At 37.8% G+C, this 24165-nt stretch overlaps 1 protein-coding gene and 1 pseudogene across 30 annotated transcripts in view; one reads left to right on the top strand and one right to left on the bottom strand.

Moving 5' to 3' along the window:
* Positions 1–24165, top strand: part of PLEKHA5 (pleckstrin homology domain containing A5) — a 235259-nt gene that overhangs the window by 202760 nt on the left and 8334 nt on the right. For 16 of the 30 annotated variants that reach the window (XM_067008806.1, XM_059082721.2, XM_067008833.1 and 13 more), the window contains 7 exons: positions 11020–11121; positions 13838–13949; positions 14856–14902; positions 15671–15859; positions 16702–16819; positions 20560–20678; positions 23399–23608. In XM_067008806.1, coding sequence (XP_066864907.1) covers positions 11020–11121; positions 13838–13949; positions 14856–14902; positions 15671–15859; positions 16702–16819; positions 20560–20678; positions 23399–23608 — 897 coding nt within the window. Of the gene's footprint in view, positions 1–11019; positions 11122–13837; positions 13950–14855; positions 14903–15670; positions 15860–16701; positions 16820–20559; positions 20679–23398; positions 23609–24165 lie in introns of those variants that run through there. The other 14 variants (XM_067008813.1, XM_059082722.2, XM_059082725.2 and 11 more) reach the window with 3 other exon arrangements.
* Positions 6865–7469, bottom strand: LOC131767436 (COMM domain-containing protein 7 pseudogene; annotated as a pseudogene).

Raw genomic sequence — 24165 nt, forward strand, 5'->3', positions numbered from 1 at the left:
TCCTGTCTGTTATGGAAAGTTCTAGGGATGTACTATGTTCCATTAAACTGTTCTTCCCTTACCAAATAGGTTTCATAACTTAAATCTGATCAGTAGGCTTAGAATTGGCTCCATCCCAAGGTAACTCCAGTCCTGATGGAAGTTTTATCAGAATATGTTCAAAGACATTAATCATGTTTGAGTATCTCATTTTCTGGTTGTTATCCCATATAATCACTTTCCTGGGTTTTTTCTTTCTTTACCTTCAGCATTATTCAGTGGTCATTACAAACTCTCAATATATTCTTCTAAGACATTTTTTTTTTTTTTTTTTTTTTTTTTTTTTGTGGTATGCGGGCCTCTCACTGTTGTGGCCTCTCCCGTTGCGGAGCACAGGCTCCGGACGCGCAGGCGCAGCGGCCATGGCTCACGGGCCCAGCCGCTCCGCAGCATGTGGGATCCTCCCGGACCGGGGCACGAACCCGTATCCCCTGCATCGGCAGGCGGATTCTCAACCACTGCGCCACCAGGGAAGCCCCTAAGACATGTTTTAATGCATAGAATACAAAGTATGTTATTTGTGCCGTTATGTAAACATACTCATTTTTGTAGCTTAAGGCTATAAATGATGGGTTTATAACAACATGCTGGACATATGGTTGGCGCTTAATGGATGTTGATTAGACGTAAATTTGAACTACATTTATGCCAGCAGAATCCCAAAGGATGCCTCTGATTTTTTCACAGTTGATTTGGGGCATTGGTTCAAATCCAAGCCTTGAGTTATAAAAGATACAACATAAGAGGGATAACATTAAGGCCTCCATAGATCACAGCTTTGATTCTGAGAACACCTCCTCCTCACCTGGTTGGCCACTAAGGTATTAAAACTAGTATTAACACAAGGTAAACATGTAAAGCAGTGTTCCCTTTGTGTTTGATTTAATTCTTTTTTTTTTTAAATTTATTTTATTTTTGGCTGCGTTGGGTCTTTGTTCCTGCACCAGGCTTTCTCTAGTTGTGGAGAGCAGGGGCTACCCTTTGTTGTGGTGTGCAGGCTTCTCATTGCAGTGCCTTCTCTTGTTGCACAGCACAGGCTCTAGATGTGTGGGCTTCAGGAGTTGTGGCTCACGGGCTCTACAGCACAGTCTCAGTAGTTGTGGCACATGAGCTTAGTTGCTCCGCGGCATGTTGGAATCTTCCTGGACCAGAGATTGAACCCGTGTCCCCTGCATTGGCAGGCGGATTCTTAACCACAGTGCCACCAGGGAAGTCCTTGATTTAATTCTTGATGCAGCATGTCCTCTCCCTAAGCCCCACCCACCAGACACACACATGCTTTAAGCATATAATGACTTTGTGTGCTCGCTTGGCCTCTATTTCTTTTTTCTTTCTTTCGTTTTAATTTTTAAAATTTTATTCTACTTCTTTTTAACCTAAGCCTGATTAGTGAGAAGAATTTTTATTTATTTATTTATTTATTTTTGCTGTGTTGGGTCTTCGTTTCTGTGCAAGGGCTTTCTTTAGTTGTGGCAAACGGGGGCCACTCTTCATCACGGTGCGCGGGCCTCTCACTATCGCAGCCTCTCTTGCTGCGGAGCACAGGCTCCAGACGCGCAGGCTCAGTAATTGTGGCTCACGGGCCTAGTTGCTCCGTGGCATGTGGGATCTTCCCAGACCAGGACTCGACCCCATGTCCCCTGCATTTGCAGGCAGATTCTCAACCACTGCGCCACCAGGGAAGCCCGAGAAAAATTTTTATAGCAGTCAGTTATACCTTGTAAGTTTTCAACGTGTTGCTGTCTTTGCTTAGGTTTTCTTCTGAAAGCAGAGCCTGGGATAAGGACCCGGGCTCAGAAAGTTTATTTGGGAGCGATTACAGGAAGCAGCAGAAGTGAGGGAGGGAGGGTGGAAAATGAGACAGGGAGGGAGAAAAGCCAATAGAGCTTTCACTTCTGAGTTGGTCACCACTGTGGGCGACCCTCAGGGGACCGTCTGAGGAAATGAGCTGAATGTTTCAGAATTTTCCGCTGAGAGGCGGAGAGGCTAGGGTATCTATCACTCCTTGGTCGAAGTTTCCCCAGGGTCCTTGATTCACCAACATTTCCAAACTGCCTAGCTAATTGACCACGAACGCTGGCACACGTGGAGCTGAACCACAGTTTCTTGAAATCAGGTGAGCAGAGGGCATAAACATCTGCTGCAGTCACCTCTCTTGGGGAGTTTACATTAGGCCTTATCTCTCACTGTAAGAGAAATATCCTCATGCTTCACCTGCTTAACAGGTGCTGCTTTTATTCTTTCCGACAATTCAAGGAGCCAGGTAAAGCAGACGCTGTGCACATATCTTAGATGAGAATGTGGGGCTCATCCAATAAAATATATTTGTATTTCTATATTTTGTACATATATTATCTGGTTTGGTCCTTAAGCAAATGCTTTGCAAAATAGATAAAATTATTATCTCCGTTTTATTTTCATTTTTATTACCTCCACTGCACAGATGAAGAAGCAACTCAGCTTCATAGAGGTTAAATGACTTGCAAAAGTGACATAGCCAATAGGAAAAAGTCAACACCTAAATCAAGGACTTTTTAAATTCTAGGGCTTCTGTACTTTCTATGCCACTTCACTGTCTGTGTGGTCACTACTTTGTACTTTCTGAAACTTGGAATCAAATCTAGATTCTCTTACTCAGAAATCTAAAGTTGGGATTTCATAGTTCAATCCTGGGTTTTGGCACCAAAATAATTAATTAGTTAATTAATTAATTAAAATTGGACTTTCAGATATCAGAAAACAAGTATGAAGGCCCCCAGTCATCCCAAGTGGCTGGTAGATGGCTTATGCATTTATCTACTGCAGAATAGGACCAATATATGAAATAATAGTAAATACTGTGAATATTTCTGGAGCAGTTTATTGAGTGCCAGATTCCATTATAAGTGCTTTTACATGTACTTAAGCCACATATTAACTCTTTGACAAGGGTACTATTATTACCATGTTAAAAATGGAAAACTGAAGCACAGAGAGATTGCCCAGGGTTACATAGTGAATAAGCATTATGTATAGACTTCCATTAAACTTACTTATGTTTTTTTTTTTTTTTTTTTTTTTTGCGGTACGCGGGCCTCTCACTGTTGTGGCCTCTCCCGTTGCGGAGCACAGGCTCCGGACGCGCAGGCCTAGCGGCCATGGCTCACGGGCCCAGCCGCTCCGCGGCATGTGGGATCTTCCCGGACCAGGGCACGAACCCGTGTCTCCTGCATCGGCAGGTGGATTCTCAACCACTGCGCCACCAGGGAAGCCCTTTACTTATGTTTTAAACCGGCTTCTGCATGGGAGGGCCATGAGTAAATGGAGATTTTAGACTAGAATGGATAAACTTAAAAGGGCAAGGGAGGACGGCAAATGAACCTCCTTGAGGAGAAGCTTGCACATTAAATGTTTTCATATTCTCATTCTCAGTGTAACAAAGAGCTACTGAGAATTATGGTGACAGCAAAGTGTGATTTTTTTTTGTTTTTTTACATAAGATCTGTTGACATCTATGAATTGTCACGAATACGCTTTGAAAGATTTCAAGACAGTTTTTAAATACCCTGGTCATTTCATGATCACAATACTGCATTCCCAGAAATAGAGACAGTCAGGTGTGATACACCTGCTGATGTGCTGCAGTGGAAAGTACTCAGCAACACTTGTGAGGTTTGGAAAATCAAATGTGAATCTCAGCAAGCCTCAATATCCAACTAGGAGTTTATAGGAAATACAGAAAACAGAAGCGCAAACTAAGCAATACTGCAGGAATTCAATTAACAAAATCTAGCGTCGGAGAAACTCTACAGAACAAGCGACCCATTCTCTTCAACAAAGAAGTAGCAAGGGAATAAAGAGGGAGGTGTAGGAAAATCGTTATAGTTAAAAATAGTTTTTAGGAAATTCCCTGGCAATCCAGTGGCTAGGACTTGGCACTCTCACTGCTGGGGCCCCAGGTTCTATCCCAGGTCGGGGAACTAAGATCCCACAAGCCTTGCGGTGCCACCACAAAAATTAAAAAAAAAAAATATATATATATATATATTTTTTTTTTTTAAATATTTTTTAAAGGAATACATATTAATGATTTAAATAAGAATTTGCCTGTTATTTTTTTAATTTTAATTTCTTTTCTTTAGAAATTCATACTGAAGTATTTATAAATGAAATGATATGATGGCTGGTGTTGGCTTTCAAATAATCTCACAGGGATAGAAAATGGATACTGTAGATGAAACCAAATTGGCCATGTATTGATAACTGTTGAATTTGGGTGCTAGTGGGCTACTTTTGTTTATATTTGGAAATTGCCATTGTGTATGTCTGAGAAAGGTTAAAAGAAAATTCACAAAAATGCTAACAGAAGGGTAGCATAAAAATAGTTTTTTTTTTTCATCTTATCCTGTATTCTAATTTTTCTACTTTTTTTGTGTGTGTGTGATACGCTGGTCTCTCACTGTTGTGGCCTCTCCTGTTGCGGAGCGCAGGCTCAGCGGCCATGGCTCACGGGCCCAGCCGCTCTGCGGCATGTGGGATTTACACGGACCGGGGCACGAACCCGCGTCCCCTGCATCAGCAGGCGGACTCTCAACCACTGCGCCACCAGGGAAGCCCTACTTTTTTAAAAAATAAATTTATTTATTTTATTTTTGGCTGCCTTGGGTCTTTGTTGCTGCACGCAGGCTTTCTCTAGTTGTGGCGAGTGGCAGCTACTCTTTGTTGGGGTGTGTGGGTTTCTCACTGCAGTGGCTTCTCTTGTTGCGGAGCACGGGTTCTAGACCTATGGGCTTCAGTAGTTGTGGTGCATGGTCTCGGTAGTTGTGGCTTGTGGGCTCTAGAGTGCTGGCTCAGTAGTTGTGGCACAGGAGCTTAGTTGCTCTGCGGCATGTGGGATCTTCCCAGACCAGGGCTCAAACCCATGTCCCCTGCATTGGCAGGAAGATTCTTAACCACTGCGCCACCGGGAAGCCCTTTCTAGTTTTATAATTATAAAAATTTATTATATCTTCAATTTGTACAGTAAAAAGTAACGACTTTCTTTGAGATGGAATATTGTTTTGTTTCAAAGAGAAGATTAGAAGAGAAACTAAATATATGAGTTAAAGATTATAATTAACCAATGAGTTAAAGATTATAAGTAGCCAAAACAGATGACTATTATTGTTATCATAAACTAGAAATTTAAAATAAAGGTAGATCTGGGGCTTCCCTGGTGGTGCAGTGGTTGAGAATCCGCCTGCCAATGCAGGAGACACGGGTTCGTGCCCTGGTCCGGGAAGATCCCACATGCCGCGGAACAACTAAGCCCGTGAGCCATGGCCGCTAGGCCTGCGCGTCCGGAGCCTGTGCTCCGCAACGGGAGAGGCCACAACAGTGAGAGGCCCGCATACCGCAAAAAAAAAAAAAAAAAAAAAAAAAAAAGGTAGATCTGTAAGCATGCCTGATTTAGTTTAACCTCACTTTATACCGTTTGAATTTGGTCCCTTGCAACATCTTCTTTGGTTTAAAAAAAAGCCAATATTGGGGAATTCTCTTGTGGTCCAGTGGTTAGGACTCTACGCTTCCACTGCAGGGAGCCCAGGTTTTATCCCTGGTCAGAGGAACCAAAATCCTGCAAGCCGCACAGTGTGGCCAAATAAATAAATATTTAAAAGCCAATATAGTAGTCATTATTAGATAGTATAGTAAGATATGTGCTTAGTAAATAGTGATTTTTATTTGAGATGCAGTTATGTATTAAGGCAAGTACAAAATCATAAAAGGCATTCTTTTTTAAAAAAAATTATTCCGAGTACTAAACACATTCTTAAAAATCTATGGCAAGAAAAAAATATCTATGGCAAGAAATTCCTACATCCTGAAGGTAAAAATGAAATCAGATTGACTTTATCTTGACTAATCTCAAAAATCAACTGCTTCTAATACCCAGTTGACAGAATTGTTATTGTTGAGTGGTAGTGGCCAAAATTAATATTTTTTGTGCCTAATCCCCAAAACATAACAGTAAATTTAGATAGCGCAGTATTTTAATTATCCCAGGTTTAGTAGTGGACATTAATCTGTAATATTTAAAATCGAAGAGTTGGCGTTGAAGAAGCTAATAGTCACATATCTATATATTGCCTCGTCTCTATTTTGAAACAAAATCTACTGCCAATTCCTTACCAAAGCCTTATGCTTCATTTTTTTTTTTTCTTCAGAACCTTTTTTGTTATTCTTCTAACCACCAGAGAAGGTCAGCTTGAACCAAAGCAAGCTGAAATAGCCTCAAAAGGCCCACCTCATTACACACAACAGGGCAAAACCTGAAGTGAAGCCTCCAGACCCCCAGCATGTATTCTTACACAGGTGTCCACTAAAGACTGATCAACAAAGCACCACCACCACCACAAACATACAAACTCTGTTGGGGGCTCCCCATTCACGGAGTCCGCCTCTTCCTCAGCCGTAAGCAAGCCCTTCCTTGCTCTTTTGCGGGGGGAAGGTCCTCAGTGCGTGGAGCGATAGACCATTTGTTTACTCTGGAACTTGGAAAGGGAGGTGACTCAACTTGTCTCCTCCCCTGCCTCTGAGATGCCATCACTTCACTGAATATCTGAGCGGTGGGTGACCTGGGAGATAGGTGGTAGAGGGTCGCTCAACAGAGACTCTTCAGGACCAGCCTGTCAGGCTCCTTAAGTACTTCATCCTTTGTTTTTCAGAAACCTTTGCACCTGGGCTCCCAAGGGGCAAGCAGGCCCAAAGGAGGGGCCACAGGCCTGGGAGCTAGCAGCCTCTCTGAGCAGTCACCGGGGAGGAGGAGGGGGCAGGGAGGGGCGAGGTGGAGATGCAGGGGGACAGAAATCAGCTGAAACACTCCGTGCTGGTTCTGACTCTCCATCTCGTGCAGGAAGCTGTAGAACTGAGGCAAGGTTAATTCTGTGTATACATTTTCCGTTTGATTTCCTTTCTTAACCACCGACTTTAATTGTAAAAACACACTTCCCACTTTTTCCAGTTCGCTGCTGCCAGACGTCACCCTAAATGTCCACTCCATGTCAATAAGCTGGTGAATCATCAGAGTCTGACCTGTGCCCCATCGAGCAAGGGTGGGAGCATTCTGTTTCCACTTTTCAGAAAAGTAGGTGACTTTCTCTTCACTGAGACCCAGAGTTATGAAATCAGCCTGGACCTGCTCAGCTGTGAGACTCTTCTTCAAGGCACCACTTGAAACCAGGAGGAGGCTCTTCACGATGCTTCTGAGGGGGCCGGGACTGATTTACTTGGTGGTGGCAAATTCAGAGAGCTGAGCCAGAAACCTCTCCACCTCTTCTGGCTCAGTGAGGCAGTGGAAGAGCACTTCCTCCAGGGCTGAGAACTTCTGTGCGCCCAGCTGCTTCAGCTGCTGCGCATAGCCGCCCACAGCCCCGGGCACGGGTCGGGTCCTGCTTGCAATGCCGGCGGCCCATGGCATCCGCTCAGCCCCACAGACCCCAGCTCCCGTGCCTCCCCAGACTTCCTCCTTCACGCCGCCCTTCATTTTTAAAATAGAAAACAGAACAGAGACTTCCTGGTGGTGCAGTGGTCAAGAATCCACCTGCTAGTACAGGGGACGTGGGTTCGAACCCTGGTCCGGGAAGATCCACGTGCCGCGGAGCAGCTAAGCCCGTGCGCCACAACTACTGAGCCTGCACTCTAGAGCCCATGAGCCCTAGGGCCCTCATGCCGCAACTACCGAGCCTGCGTGCCGCAACTACTGAGGCCTGCGCATCTAGAGCCCATGCTCCGCAACAAGAGAAGCCACCGCAGTGAGAAGCCCGCGCACTGCAGCAAAGAGCAGCCCCCGCTCACCACAACTAGAGAAAGCCTGTGCACAGCAATGAAGACCCAATGCAGACTAATTAATTAATTAATTAATTTAAAAAAAAATCCTCTCTCATCTTTTTGGTAGTCTGGGGTTTCATTGCCTCTGAGGATTGCAAACCTACTTGTAGTTTGTTTATTTTTTTCCCCATGGTGGCCGAGTCTTACCTCAGTACAGACTATAAAGAAGTAACCACTATTAAAATGTACTTGTTCCAAGCCTTAAACTTGGGCTAAGTCACATTTTTTAAAAGGTTGTCTGCCATCCCTCTAGCAACTCCACACATGCGCACACACATTTTTTTTTTAACCTTTGTTAGAGTAGGTCATATTCTCGGAAAAGTACACAGGTTTAACTGTGCAAATATGGCTAACACCTGTAGCAAGGCACTGAATTCTACTAACGTGCGTGCCAGAAACTCCCCTCCCGGTGGCTCCTCCCCAAACACCACTGCCTGACTTTTAAACTCTGTGTTAGCTTTGCCTGTTTTTGAACTTAGTAAAAGTATAATCATGTCGTATATACTATTTGGTTTTTTTTTTTTAACATTATGAGGTTCATCCACGTGGTTGTAAATTGCAGGATTTAACTCATTCTCTTAACTGTGTGGCATGAAGGTCCATGTTTTCATTGAAAGCACTGCTGTGTCTACTGACTTGTGCCTGTGATTTTAAGATAATTGTATATTTGCAAGTCATTACCCCTTTTAATTGCCTTAGTGTACTTCTATATTATCTTCTTGACAAAAAGATAATAATCTCATATTTAAAGAGTTTAACGTTATACTTGTATAAGCCACTAAATTCTTTCATGAAATACTCAGCCGTGCGTTAGGAGGACTGATGTTATGCCAGTGCTGCCTCTTTTCGTTCTGTCCCTGTTGACTTGTGTTACTACCCACCCATAATCATGCTAGAGTAGCCCAGAGGTAAAGGCAGAAACAGGCCCAGCAGGATAATGGGACTCAGGCCAACTGGTACAGTACAATGGCAGGACTTTCCAGGTTAGGAAAACTGAAAGTATATTGTGTTTCTTCACCTCTAGAATATTAGTAGCGTAATCTCTACCTCTCAATCTCTATTTTTCATGTGTTTCTGTAAGAAAGGCAAGAATTTCCACCATCCTAAAATGTTCTTGTATTTAGTTGCCTCTGCAGCACCTTTGGTCTCCCCTTGAACTTTTCTACAAAAGAGGCTCAGTGTCAGCCTGGCAATGTCATCTCATTTCATTGCTGGGCTGCCGCTGGGTCTGTTATCCTCATTTTACCCTCCCTGAAGCCTTCAAAGGCCCACTATTTAAATTTGCAGTTTTTGTGGTGCTTACAATTTAAAAGATGGCTAGAAGCAATTTTTCTTTTCTTTTTTGGCCATACCACATGGCTTGCAGGATCTTAGCTCCCTGTCCCGGGATTGAACCTGCGTCCTCAGCAGTGAAAGCATGGAGTCCTAACCACTGGACTGCCAGGGAGTTACTTTTTTTTTTTTTCTTTTCTTTTCTTTCGTTTTCCAGGCAATTTTTCTTAAAGGAGATCAATATCCTCATTGATTCAGGTGAAAACAGTTTGCTGAAGCCAAGTCATGAGGGTAATATTTACACAATATAAATGAGATTAAAATCTTTAGTCCTTTACCACTTTGCCTTTTTAAAATTTAATTCACTGTGAAATCTGCATAATAGACTCCCTAAATTATGTAATATAGAGATGATTAAAAAAAATCTCCAGTGGTTTATCTCTGCTCTTTTAAAAAACGTAATCCATTGTAAAACCTTATGTACTTCCCTGGTGGCGCAGTGGTTAAGAATCTGCCTGCCAATGCAGGGGACACGGGTTTGAGTCCTGATCCGGGAAGATCCCACATGCCGCGGAGCAACTAAGCCCGTGTGCCACAACTACTGAGCCTGCGCTCTGGAGCCTGCGAGCCACAACTACTGAAGCCCATGCGCTTAAAGCCCGTGCTCCTCAACAAGAGGAGCCACCGCAATAAGAAGCCCGCGCACCGCAGCAAAGAGTAGTTCCCCCCAGCCCCGCTCAACACAATTAGAGAAAGCCCGTGCACAGCAACGAAGACCCAACACAGCCATAAATTAATTAATTAGTTATTTTAAAAACCTTATAAGGAGACATCTTAAATTCAAAAAGCAGTTATTCCAAATGGCCCAAATTTTAACACTCATTTTAATTTTTAAAGGTAATTTTCATTGCCGAAGTTTTTAAGCAATTGTAAGCTAGTTGCAGAATATAGAAAATAGAGAACCTCTAGGAACTTGAATATTGCTGCTCTTTTTTTTTTAACTGTTAAGATGATTTTCACCTCTCTTCTACATTCAGTACCCTCTTTTCTTATGCCAAATCTATTGCTGTTGTTAAACTAACTCCCAGGGGAGCTTTGCTTAGAGCAGTTCAAGTCAAGAAATCTATGGTCAAGGGAAGTTCTTAGACAAGAGTTACTAATTCATTTTACAACAGCATTCAGTAAACATTTCTTGGTTGTGTCATGTGTGCCAATACCATGCTAGATACTGGTAACGAAATAGTAATCAAATATAGTAATCAAATTCACTAGATTAGTTAGCTGAATTAGCTTCATTACATTACTGTAAATTTATTCTAAGTGAAGTCATGTCTGGCTTCTGGTGTTATTGAAAATCCAACATGCTAAAATACAACCTATTTAGTATTTTTATTCCTGGACAAATTTTAATCATGTCAGATAAGAAAGTGCTTTATTTATGCCTCTTCTGCATTTAAAAAAAATCACTTTCAAGGAAAATTTAACATATTACTATGAATAAAATAACACATTTTCTCAAAATAAAACTCTTTAGATATTAGAATCAACTGAATATTTTGATGTCATGAATGAATAAATAATAAATAGTTCAGGTGGGTTTGTTTGGGTTTTTTTGGTTGTTTAGGGTTTTGGTGTTTTTTTTTTTTTTTTTTTTTTTTTTTTTTTAAGTAATTTTGAGTATAGCAGCAGCACAATAATAAATAATTCAGCTCCTCAGTAAATTTTTCTTAAACTTAGCAAAAAAGAGGAAAAAAATAAAGGAAAATGAGTTATAAAATTTTTTATGTTGTCCATTGTAAACTACAGGATTGATAACACACCAGCACATTTTCTCCATTAAAGTAATTAAAGCTCTGATTTCAGGAACTGGAACGAGCATGGAGAGAATATGATAAGTTAGAATACGATGTAACTCTCACCAGGAACCAGATGCAAGAGCAGCTAGATCGCCTTGGTGAAATTCAGGTACAGAATTATAATATTTTTACATTGTTTTAACTGGCTTTGACTGGTACTGTACAACCCATCTTGTTAGCTTCATGCACACCCTAAACAGTTTTTGCATTATTGGCTACCTAACATGTGGGTTTCAATATGTTCAATGATAGGAATCGTACGATCTCACAAAGTAGCCCATCCCTCACTGTTTAAAAGTTCTTTATCCTGTTGGGCACATGGTGAGCCCTAGCGTGTTTTGTGCTCCTAGCTAACTATGTCACTTAACACTGAAGTGTCAAATTATCTTGTCCATTCTATATTAAATCCCTCTCATTTATCAAACCGTTACTTAGCCTATTGTCTTGACTGCTATTTTATTAGAATAGAGGAAGATGCAGCACCATTTGGCATAAAGAATCCAGTTTTGTGAATAGGCAGATATGGCATCAAGTTCCAGGTGTTTGTTTTCTTATCTATAAAGTTGAAATAACAATACTTGTCTTAAAGTGTTGCCCTGAGGAATGGAAATAATACATATTTAAGAAAATAATAAAAGTCACTTTATGCTTGTGATCCTATGTAAATGTGGTCATCTGCATTGGAAGCCCAGTAGACTCAACAAATCAATACAACAAATAAAGAGTAAGGTTGACTCATAGAATGTCAACTGTCTTCTATGCATGGTGTCCAGAATAGTAACCACCAACCACGTGTAGCTGTTGGGCACTTGCAGTGTTGCTAGTGTGACTGAGGAACTGAATTTTTAATTATCTAAATTTAAGTAGCCATGTGTGGTTGTGACTTCTGTACTGAACACTGAAGTTACTAAATACAATAGAAAAAAATGGTAAACATCTAAAATACAACCAAGGGATCAACAAACTTTTTCTGTGAAAGGCCAGATATTAAATATTTTAGATGTTGCAGATGTATATGCTGTCACAAAATCTTTGGTGTTTGGGGGTTTTTAATAACCCCTTAAGATTATAAAATTAATTTTTAGCTCACAGGCCATAAAAAAGAAGCCATGGGCCAAAGCAGTTTGCCAATCCTGATGTAACCTAACAAAAAAAGTTCATCATGAAAATTTAATTACTATATTATAGGACATAAGAGAAGACCTGAATAAATGGAGAGGTATAATTGCTATACCATGTTCATGGATGGCCTGATTTAACATTATCACAATGGAAATTCTTCCCATAAGCACAATTCCATTCCAACCAAATTTCCAGAAAAAATTAACAAAATGAGTCTATATTTTTAGGGTATAATAAAGACCACAGTAGTTAGACATTTTTTGAAAAAATAAAGAACTAGGAAACACACCTTATGAGAAGTAGCATTACGCATGTAACCTTAGGCCAGTTACATAACAGCTTTGTACCTCAGTTTCCACAGCTATAAAATGAAAATAATAATAATACCTACCCCTGTTGGGTTATTATCATAGTTAAATGTGTTGATTTTTTTGAAGCACTTAGAATAGAACCAGGCAAATAAAACAGACTGTATATATGTGCTTGTTAAATACATAAGTAAACAATGAAGACAATATAGAAAACTTGAAATTTGACATACTAGGAAGAAGTGAAGTATCTTTGACCTCTAAAAATTCAACAAGTCACCGTCTAGATTTGCAAAGAACTTTTTTTTTTTGCAAAGAACTTTTTAATTTGGAGAAACAATGCATTTGAAAAATAGACAAAGAACATGAGTAGTTTTAATTAATGGAAAATTTAACTCACATTGCTAACAAGTGTTTGAAAAGTTGATCAGTGTAACTAGTAACCAGAGGAATTGCGAAATAAAACAAAAATGAGATTTTCATTGTATGCCTTTCAGATAGACAAAAATATGTATATTTTTTAAATTAGTGCAAAAGTAGTACATATTCTGTATGTGCAATTATCTGATTTTTATAGTTTATATTCCCTCTCTATAAGTCTTTATCAGTATTCACATCTCAGGGCTGACATAATTGTTACAGTTATCATACTTATTTACCTATTTCTTTTATAGTTATATTCCTAAAAATGATATTTATCATTTTTCTATTTATCAATAAGAGTCATTAGAGTTTTACTAGAATCTTACTAAGATGATCTTATTTTGGCTTCAGTTAGAGTATTTAGCCTAAGGGACATGAAATGGGATAGTAAAGAAATAACTTTAGGATAGAGTAAAAATGGCAATAATCAATTTCGAAAACTGAAAATTTGTCCTGCAAATACATTTAACTCTATCAGTAAAAACTCTTCAAATTGCCCTTTCTTTTTTTCTTTTTTGGCATGTCTCTATGTTCTAGAACTTAAGAGGCTAAAATACTTACCTTTTTTTCCCCTAAAAATGTTTTGTTTAATTTGGGATTTGTGAGTTTCTGATCTGTTGTGTTTTTGTTTTGTTTTGTTGGTTTTGGTTTGGGGGAGGGTTCCACATTTTTAGTCCCATCTAATCAGTATTCCTTCCTGGGATTGTAAATAACGCAACACAGTGCGTATTGAAAAGATGTGAAATAGTGTGTGTAGGTCTGAAATACTAAATTTTTCTGTTTCTCTGCTTTTTTTCTTTTATCTTTGCCATTGACATTGCAAAATTGAGAAGGTCACACAGATCATATTAAATATTCTCAAAACTTAAACCACTGCAATTTTCATTTTTTAAATATATAATTAGTGGAATTTATAACTGTATTTAATGATTTTTTTCCCCCTGTATGTGGTCTGTCCATTTTTACTGATAGACTGAATCAGCAGGAATTCAGCGTGCACAACTTCAGAAAGAACTCTGGAGAATTCAGGATGTCATGGAAGGACTGAGTAAACATAAACAGCAGAGAGGCAGTGCAGAAACAGGTACATTAGCTTCATCTTTTATTCTGCACTAATTGACCATAATAATATATCTAAATGGAATAACACATAGAATTGGGTTTCTCTTGTTATTTTAATGGATTTTTGACATTAGAAAACAGGCACTTTGTAATATTGAATCAGTACCCAAGTTTATATGTAATATAGAAAGCAAAAGTTTTACCAACCACACTCACACAAAAATGAATCATTGTTTTGTGTCTATAATTATAAACGCACACAGTGTTTTGGTTTGGGGAGTTTTTTCCCCACAACAGAAAATGTTATTTTTCATCAATATGTTTTTTTCTCCTTAACAATACAATACAGTAACAGCTGTGTAAGAATCATTGTATAGATGAACTATAATTTATCCATTTCAGTGTTGATGAACAATGAAGATTGCTTCCAGGTTGTTGGGTGGGTGGGTGGGTGGGTGGATTTTTGTGTTTTTCTTTCATAAGCCATGATGTAACGAACATTACTGTGTACATAATAAACACACCTGCTAGTACTAATGGGTTCTAGGAAATGAGAAATAAGTGCACAATTTTCATTTTGATACACACAGCCAAATTGCTCTCCTAAAAGATTATATCAAATCATACTTAAACCAGTAGTATTTGAGAAAACCCATTTCCCCATACTCTTGTTTATATTAGATATTTCAGTTCGTATTTTTTAATGTATTGGGGTTTTTTAAATGTATTTTATTGAAGTGTGGTTGATTTACAATGTGTTAATTTCTACTGTATAGCAATGTGTAATGGGTTTTAAATTCAGAAAACAATAAATGAGGGGTTAGAAACTGAAGGCTTTGCTTAAAATAAATGAAATTGTTCCTTTTTTCTGTAGATTTAGGAAGATATGTTTAGTGTAAGTAATTATATTTTACAATTTTTTAAATAGGTATGATAGGATCAAAGCCTTTCTCAACAGTTAAGTACAAAAATGAGGTAAGTTTGGATTGTTTCTCTAACTATAAATTAATTTATAATTAAAACATGAATTAGAATTTTCTTTACTCACAACAAAAATGTTTTCTAAATATGTTTGAGTTACTGTTTTGATCTTGAAATTTCACTGGTTCAGTAATTTGGTTCTTCTAACAAATGTGATCTTCTTCCCTTTTCTTAATGGAAAAAAAAATTGAATCACTACTTCTCATCTATGTTAGAACTTTAACATTGTCATACTTTTTCTAATCTAAGTAATTTGAGTATTTATTTATCATTTTTTGGTATAAGTTGGCTGTGTATCATGCATACCATAAAGAAATGACAACTACAAAGAGATACTGTCAACCTAGTTGAAATCATCTGTGGTCTTGAATTTTGTATAAAAGCCAATCAAAAAGAAATGTTTTTTTTTTTCTCTTAAAAATTAGCAAAACAATACAGAGTGAGATTTTTTTAATGAATTCTTTCCTTTTATTTTTAAAATGAAATACAGTAGTTTCATACATTTGTTTTGATGTTGAGCTTTAGAGTAAAGTTAACCTGTGTGTTACAGAAAAAATTAAATGCAGTCAAATTTAAAACCCAGTTATTGGCTATCATAAACATTTTTTTACTTTTTTTACTTTTTAATATGAGACTCTTGGCTTGGCAGTGTCCCTTTAATTATCTTAAAGTGAATGTAAGTTAAGTTACCATTGCAAAGAATTTCGATATACTTAATTCAATATGCTTATCTAAATAAGGTGACTATTCTACAATCTTTAGGAAGAGGAAGTAGTCCCACCTCGTCCTCCACTTCCTCGGTCCTATGACTTTACAGACCAGCCTCCCATAATCCCCCCTCTGCCCAGTGATAGCAGCTCCTTGCTCTGTTATAGCAGGGGCCCAGTCCATCTGCCCGAAGAAAAGAAGATTCACCAAGTTCAAGGATATCCAAGAAATGGATCTCACTGTGTAAGTGGCTGCAATAGCCACAGAATAATCAATCGTACATGCCCTCATTTTTCAAACTTAATTTATTTTAGACTCAAACTTTTTTTTATTATAACACCACTTTTAGCCAGCACTTTTTTGTTCATATATAACATTATCATTTGTTTTTCCTGTTTTAGTTTTACCATTCTTATTTTGTAATATTTTCACAATTTTAATAAAATTTCATAGTTTCTGCTTTTCATGAATATTTTCATAAAGTGGTTACTTTATGTGCCTGTGTTTAAGGAGCTATATTTTAAATATACCATTTCAGGATATTAGAAGCAAAATGATATCTTTAGATCAGAAAGACACAGGGAAGAGAAGATTCTTACCAGGAATGATCAAAAGGTTGGGATGTGGGCAGTTCAGTCTAGGAAAACTGTTAGAGGATGTGGACATTGCCAAGGAAAGATACTACTCATGGAAACTGGAAAAAAAGGAGTTTGGGGATTAAACAAATAAATGTAAAATGTAATAAGCAAGGAGAAGAGATCAAGGAGAAAAGGAATAGGGCTAATTGAGTTAATATGATATAATTATTTTTAGACTTTAGTTTTACTCTGATAAAAATGTTCTGATGACTTTGTCCCTAAGAGGAATATTCTTAATTTTAAAATCAAAAGATATGCTGGTTAAAAATCTTTTATAAAGTCTTTTTTTCTACCCTAATTGTAACATATATATTAATTGTGTTATACCCAAGATAGCTGACTGAGGCTTTTAATTGTTAGAGTGTAAGTTTTTAGAGATAAACATTTTAAAAGAGACTTTTGCCTTTTTGTGTGTGTTTGTGTGTGATTACATATCTTCCTTTCAAGGGTCCAGATTATAGACTCTACAAGAGTGAACCAGAGTTAACAACAGTGGCAGAAGTTGATGAGTCTAATGGAGAAGAAAAATCAGAATCTGTTTCAGAAATCGAAACTTCTGTTAAAGGTCAGCATTTAAGATATGTTTTATTTCCTGCATTTTTCAGACACCTTAGAAATAAATTTAGTTTATATGTTGACACAGTACATATACAAGTCCACAGTCCCTTATCTGAAACCTTTGGAATCTGATGTATTTCTGAATTTAGAAGTTTCAGATATTGGGAAGATAACATGACCCATATACCACATATCAACATGTCATCTCTCTGCTAAGACAAATATGGCAAAATGTGGGATTTTTCAGAAAAGTAATTTCTGATCATAACCGCTAGTCAATTTTTTTTTTAACAATCTGCTAAAGGGTCATAAAGTAAAGCTTGAAAAATAGTAAGTGGTAATATTCACATAGCTTTTTCCATAATTGGAATATTCTTCTAGGTTTTCTAACGCTGGGTTTTGTGGTGTTGTTTTGTGGTTTTTTTTAATTAGAAAAATACTGCCATCTTGAAAACTTAATATTTATACACCTTTCTCATTCTCATCCAAATCATATCTTTTTCTCATTGAAAGTCTTTGTTAACTTTATCTTTTCATACACAGATGTAAGTGAAACAGTCATAGTCTTCGTTCTTACCATATTCGTGCATATAATTATAAGTATGCAGGAAATATCAGACTGCAAACAAAAGTAAATGTTTTTGGCAAATAGGTAACTGGATACCTGGCCAATCCTCCACAGATTATAAATGCTGGTTCATATCATTTTAAATATTTTTGAGACACTTCAACAAGTTGTGGAAAAGTAAAGAGAGGGATGTTCAGGCCAAAAATTACATGAAGGGTAGTGCATTAGTCTGCTCAGGCCGCCATAACAAAATACCATAGACTGAGTGGTTTAAACAACAGAAGTTTATTCTCACAGTTCTGTAGGCTAGAAGTACCAGACCAAGTTCTGAGAGGGTTTGGTTTAGGGTGAGGACTCTTTTACTGGCTTGTAGATGCTGCCTCCCTCACATGGCCTTTCCTCTGAGTGCCTGTAAATTCTCTGGTATCTCATTGTATAAGGACACTAATCTTTGGGGGCCAGGGCCCCACCCTTATGACCTCATTTAACCTTAATGACCTCCTTTTAATCCCCATCTCCAAATATAGTCACATCAAGGGTTAGAGCTTCAGGAATTTTAGGAGGACCAATTCAGTCCATAGCAAGAGGCATCCAGGAAGTTAAGTGGAGCATGAAAGCCAGCTTTCACCTTGTGACAGGACAAAGCTCACAGCATGAACAAATTAGGAGTCTGCTAGGAGACCCCCTCAAATAAAGCTGGGGCCCTCTGAGGGCTGTACTCTCAGTGAAAACTGATTAATTCAATTTCATCAAAATTTAAAACTTTTGCCCATCAGAATGGAAGAAAATATTATCAGTACATATACCTTACAAAATCCTTGTATCCAGAATATATAAATAACTCTTGCAAATCAGTAATAAACAACCCAATAAAAAAGTAGGCAAAAGCCTTGGAGAGTTAACAAATCAGGTATACAAATGGCCAATAAGCACATGGAAAAGCTTACAACTTATTAATCATAAAAGAAATGCAGTTTTAATATAAATAAAAATCACATTTCACACCTTCTAGAATGGCTAAACTTGAAAGACTGACTACCTAGTGTTGGTTAGGATGTGGAACAATTGGAATTCACACACATTTCTGAGGTGGTATAGGATGGAACAATAGTTTGGCAGTTTCTCATAAAGTTAAACATGCAGTCATCATAGCCAGGAATCCTATATATTTACCTAAGAAAAATGAAAACATAATCCCTCAAAAGACTTATACAAGGGTTGTTATAGCGGCTTTAATTCATAATAGACAAAAACTGGAAGCAGTCATATGTCTGTCAACAAGAGTATGGCTAAACAGGTTGTAATACTTCTCAGCAAAAAACTGATAGTTGTATTTAGTCATAACAATGATATCATCTGAAATACGTTCTCTAATATGGCTTGAATTCTTCCTGGAAGTTTTTCCTCTTTTAAATTTTGGGGTGGTTTTTTTTGGTTTTTTGTTTGTTTGTTTGTTTGTTTAGTATATAATCATAAGCTCTCATCTAATAAATTGTCTGAAGTGTACAGATCGATTACAGTGTAATTTATTTTGTACCACATGACTTAAAGTCGGACTTTTAAAAATGGACCACTGACTGGCATAGTAGAAGGCTTTTCTTTATTTGAACTGTAAAAATTACTTGTCATACATCAGTCCAGCTCTTCACATTCTCAAATATACACCTCTAATAAACACAGAGTTCATAAACAATATTAAAATTTCATTAAGCTGCAGATTGTTTGGCTCATAACCTAAAGGGGCCCTGAATGATTGACCACCATTTGTCTTTGGGGGAAAAATAAGATTTCATTTTTCTCCTTAGTTAACGTAACTTTAATGAGCCCAAAGAGAATGATTTTTTTTTTTCAGCAAACTATTGAGATTTGATTAATTTCTTATTTTACTTGTGTCCTCAGTGGACAATAGTGTATATATTCTGCTTACACAAGATGACTATGGTACAGATGAATACATTTTATGTGAACTGATCATTAGCTTTTATTGTTGTGTAAATGATTGTGTGTGTGTGTATTGTTTGTTTTCTAATTACAAAAGTAGTGTGTGTTCATTTTAGAAATTTTCAAAAATGCAAAAGTGAAAGTAACTTCAATTACCTGTAGTCAACTATTGTTAACATTGTTAGTGGATTCTTTTTTTTTTTTTTTTTTTTTTTCTGCGGTATGCGGGCCTCTCACTGTTGTGGCCTCTCCCGTTGCGGAGCACAGGCTCCGGACGCGCAGGCTCAGCGGCCATGGCTCACGGGCCCAGCCGCTCCGTGGCATGTGGGATCTTCCCGGACCGGGGCACGAACCCGTGTCCCCTGCATCGACAGGCGGACTCTCAACCACTGCGCCACCAGGGAAGCCCTGTTAGTGGATTCTTTATTGATGTGGTGCAGTGTGATTGAAAGAGACCACATGGGAATTAAGGACATTTAGGTAAATCACTTAACCCTCTGGCCATAACTTTCCTCATCTCTGTGAGAGGATTAGATTAAGGTACTTTTAGCCTCTGAAAATATTGTAAATACTTCATGAAGAAGCAGAGCAACAAGTGAAAACGGGCCAAAGCAGAAGCTCTAGCCATGCTGCTGCTAAGCTATATGTACTTGAGGAAGTCAGTTAACCCAGATTCTGCACTTCATTTACCTTCTTTTTTTACAGGTTTGTTGTGAAGATATATGATCCACTGTGTATCACTAAATTTTATATTTTTTTTAATGTCATCTGTTATCATCAGTAAAACTTTATTTCTAAAGCTAACACTAAATTTGTCTGGGTAGTATCATTGCCGGCTTTTTAGGTAAAATAAGTAACAAAAGGGTATTACATTTCCCTGTTTCTTTTCAAACGATAAATTTGCCTTCTGATTTTATTTTAATTAATTAATTAATTTGTGTGTGTGTGTGGTACGCGGGCCTCTCACTGTTGTGGCCTCTCCCGCCGCGGAGCACAGGCTCCAGACGCGCAGGCGCAGCGGCCATGGCTCACGGGCCCAGCTGCCCCGCGGCACGTGGGATCTTCCCGGACCTGGGCACGAACCCGCGTCCCCCGCATCGGCAGGCGGACTCTCAACCACTGCGCCACCAAGGAAGCCCTGCCTTCTGATTTTAAAAGCCTCAGAAATTGAATATGTCCAAAGAAAGCAATGTCATGTGAAGATGTTTTGTAGAACTTGATGCTGTTTTTATTTTTAGGTTCCCACTTTCCTGTTGGAGTAGTGCCTCCAAGAACAAAATCACCAACACCTGAATCTTCGACAATAGCCTCATATGTAACTTTAAGGAAAACTAAGAAGATGATGGATTCGAGAACGGTATTTAATTATACATTAATTTCCAGAAGGATTCTCAACCTATTTATTGCCACCTTGTATATGCTTTAACTTTTAGAGGTTTTTTTTCAAAACTTTTTTTTAGGGGGCCACACCACACGGCTTGCGGGATCCTTCCCCGACCAGGGATCGAACCTGTGCCCCCTGCAGTGGAAGTGCGGGGTCCTAACCACGAGACCTCCAGGGAATTCCCATCAAATTTGTTTTTTACATACTCTTAAGAAAAATTTAGTAATCTTAATTTTCTAAATTACATTCAGGGACTTAGCACCTCAGAGGACAGGCCTAATCTTGGGTTTCTTTGCTCGGACTCCACATGAGGTCTTTGGGGCACAATTTGTGGATTCTGTTCTCAGATACCTGCCCTGTGTTACCTCTCTTGACACGTCTAAAAATTTCCTTAGGAGAGTGATAGACATGTGCTGTGGTCACCCAAGCTAGTGGACTTCCAAGCCAGCCTGAGTCTGCGGGGCCTTTCCGCTGCAGTAGACTTGGAGTTTGCGAATCCTCTGGTTACAGTGAGCAATGTGAATTGAGAATGAGAAGCAAATCCTGTACTTCACACTTCCGTCTGAGATCCATTTAATTCAGACTGGCTTTTAACCACTCTAATCTTGGTCTCCTTGGGAAGACTCTCAAAGGACTTAACTCCCTTTCCCCAAGTACTCTCTAGAAATTTGGGCTGCAAAAAAAATTTTACTTTTCATCTTTATAAATTCCATTTTATTTGGTATGAGATAACTTAAAACTATGAGAAAAGACTGAAAGGTACAACAAATGATAAGATTTATGATTATTCTTGAGAGATATTAAAGTATGGCACAAAGTATATGCCAGAAATGCTGACAAATTTATATATATGAGAAATATAATGGTTCTGTAACACTGTTGTTCATAGAGTTAGGCATTTTTTAGATTAAAAGGGTGTTTTCTTTGGAAATTATAATGTTGATATAAGGCAACAGAAAAAAAACTTTAAAAATGCATGTTGAGATCAAACAGAAAGATATTAGTGGATTTATATTATTTTGTAACTATCTTTTTTTAAAAATAACTATCTTAAATGCTAGAAAAAAGACTTTTCTACATAACCAAACACTGTGGGGAAAGTATAGAAGACTAGTTACCTAATACTGTACCGGAAAGTCCTTTATAAGCAATACAGATACCAGAAGAAAATACTTGCAATATAACAGAAAAGTCTCATAATATTTGAGGAATTAATATAAATCAGTTATTTTTAGGGTTTTTTAAAATGGAAACTATGTAACAGTAATTCACAAAAATATGAAAATTGCTCAACCCTGATAATCATTTTTAAAGTGCTAACTAAAACCCCAGTGAGATACTTTTCTCCAGTTATACTGGCAAAAAGATCTAAAAATTAATAATATCTGGCATTTTAAAAGAATAAATACATTTGTACAATACGATTACTTGGAAAAGGAAGTTTCAGTGAGACAACACTTTTGCACAAACACAGAAAAACCAGGAAGAATACATGTTTGTTGTTACTAAAAATAAAAGGAAAGAGTGCTAAAGTAGCCAACTTCCCAATCAATATCTAGAAATTATCTTTATTTAAAAAATTTTTTTCACAAAAGCATATGCTTTGTTTCACAAATGAGAAGCATCATTTCTGCACTCTAAGGCTTTTCATTTTTCATTTTCCTTTCAGTTTCTACGTGAGCTCTTCAAGATATTCTATACAATAGAAAACAGTTCTAGATCTGTAGCTACTGTCCTGCAGACACATTTTAGATTGCAGTGGAGAGAAGAGGATCTTGGCCGTTATCCTGACATACTGCTTAGACACGGAAATACTTACCTCTGCCCTGGGTTCTTTCCAAAACACCAGCAACTCTACCAGTGTCTCAGTCAGTTCCCAGCAGTTCAGTCCAGAGGACACAAAGGAACCTATGCATTCTATTCTATAGATCTTAGAATATGTTTAATCTCTAAAATTTATATTATATAAAATAAGCTAAAATTTCCTTATGACAGTTATTGATATACTTATTTTGGATCTCATCCCAATATTGTTTTATATCTTTACTAAGAAAGTGAGAAGTAAGAACTGGTTGCTTAATGTGACTAATATTTTTTTAAACCCTTCAGTAAACCATAAAAATGAGCCATGTAAATTATATATATATATATATGTATATATATATATATAAATATAACCTTCTGATTTATAGAAAATAGATTCTTCCATAGTATTTCATAAGCTAAGGATGTTTTCTCTACCAGTCTTTTCACAGTAAAAAATGTGTGACTTGAAACATTACATTTTTAGTATAATAAAAGAAAGTGCTGATTTTTAGAAGCCATGCCCCCTGTTTTCTCCTAGTTTGAGTTTTATACAATTTCCTATCTCAGGGCCGTGGGGTAGAGTCACTCCAGAGCTGCCGTACTTTTTTGTTTTTTTTTTTTTTTAAACAAGCAAATCCCCTCCTTAAGTTCCTCTTCTCTCCCCTCCCTCCTACCTCCTCTCTCTCTCTCTTTCCATCGCTGATCCTGCATCAGTGCATGCATAAACTAATCTGCCTTTCTGATGTTACCTAAATGACATCCAAAACCTCCACTTTAGATTTTGCAAACAAAATAAATGCATTGTAGAACATTTTTTATTCTAACATACTTTTCAGAAATTATCCTGTATTCAGGTATTCATCTGTTTGTTTACTTTCAATTTAAAGGAAAGACCAAGAAGTGCAGTGGAACAGCTCTGTTTAGCTGAAAGCACTCGACCTAGGATGACTGTGGAAGAGCAAATGGAAAGAATCAGGAGGCATCAACAAGCATGCTTAAGGGAAAAGAAAAAAGGATTAAACATTATTGGTGCTCTAGACCAGTCACCCTTATCAAGTCCTTCAAATTTAAGGGATAATCTGTTCCGGGTTACCCAGGTATATCAATTGCTTTTACTCATTCTTTTGGGTAAATCTAGTATCACTTGAATCTTAGAATCATAGAGTTACATGGTTGATGGGCTTTTAAATGTCAGCAACATCAATAGTTATATTATTCAACTCTTGTAATATGCCAGGACAGCTTAGTCAAATGGAAATAGCCCTGGGTTCAGAAAACCATAGCTACGTCACTTGTTGGATACCCTCCTATACGTTGTGGACTTAATCGCCTCTACTGTAAATCAAATAAAAATACAATCTGTCCTATCTACTTCATGGAGATCGTAAGAAGATAAAAGCACTTTCAACAAATGTAAAATGCCATGCAGGTTAGCAGGATAGTCCCCAGTCCCCCTCCCAATGAAATGTGTATTACTCTGTATACTGATTTAGCATGACCTAAATTGTAGCGAGAGAGGGTTTCTGAAGAAAAGTTCTACTATTCATTACATTTTAACTTCAGTCTTATAAAGAGACACCGTTCCATTTCTTATTACTTATTTGTTTGTTTGTTACCCTGATTCATAAATCAGAGCAGACTGAGGAACCTTTCC

The sequence above is a fragment of the Kogia breviceps genome, chromosome 12, assembly GCF_026419965.1.
Source record: "Kogia breviceps isolate mKogBre1 chromosome 12, mKogBre1 haplotype 1, whole genome shotgun sequence".
NCBI lineage: Eukaryota > Metazoa > Chordata > Mammalia > Artiodactyla > Physeteridae > Kogia > Kogia breviceps.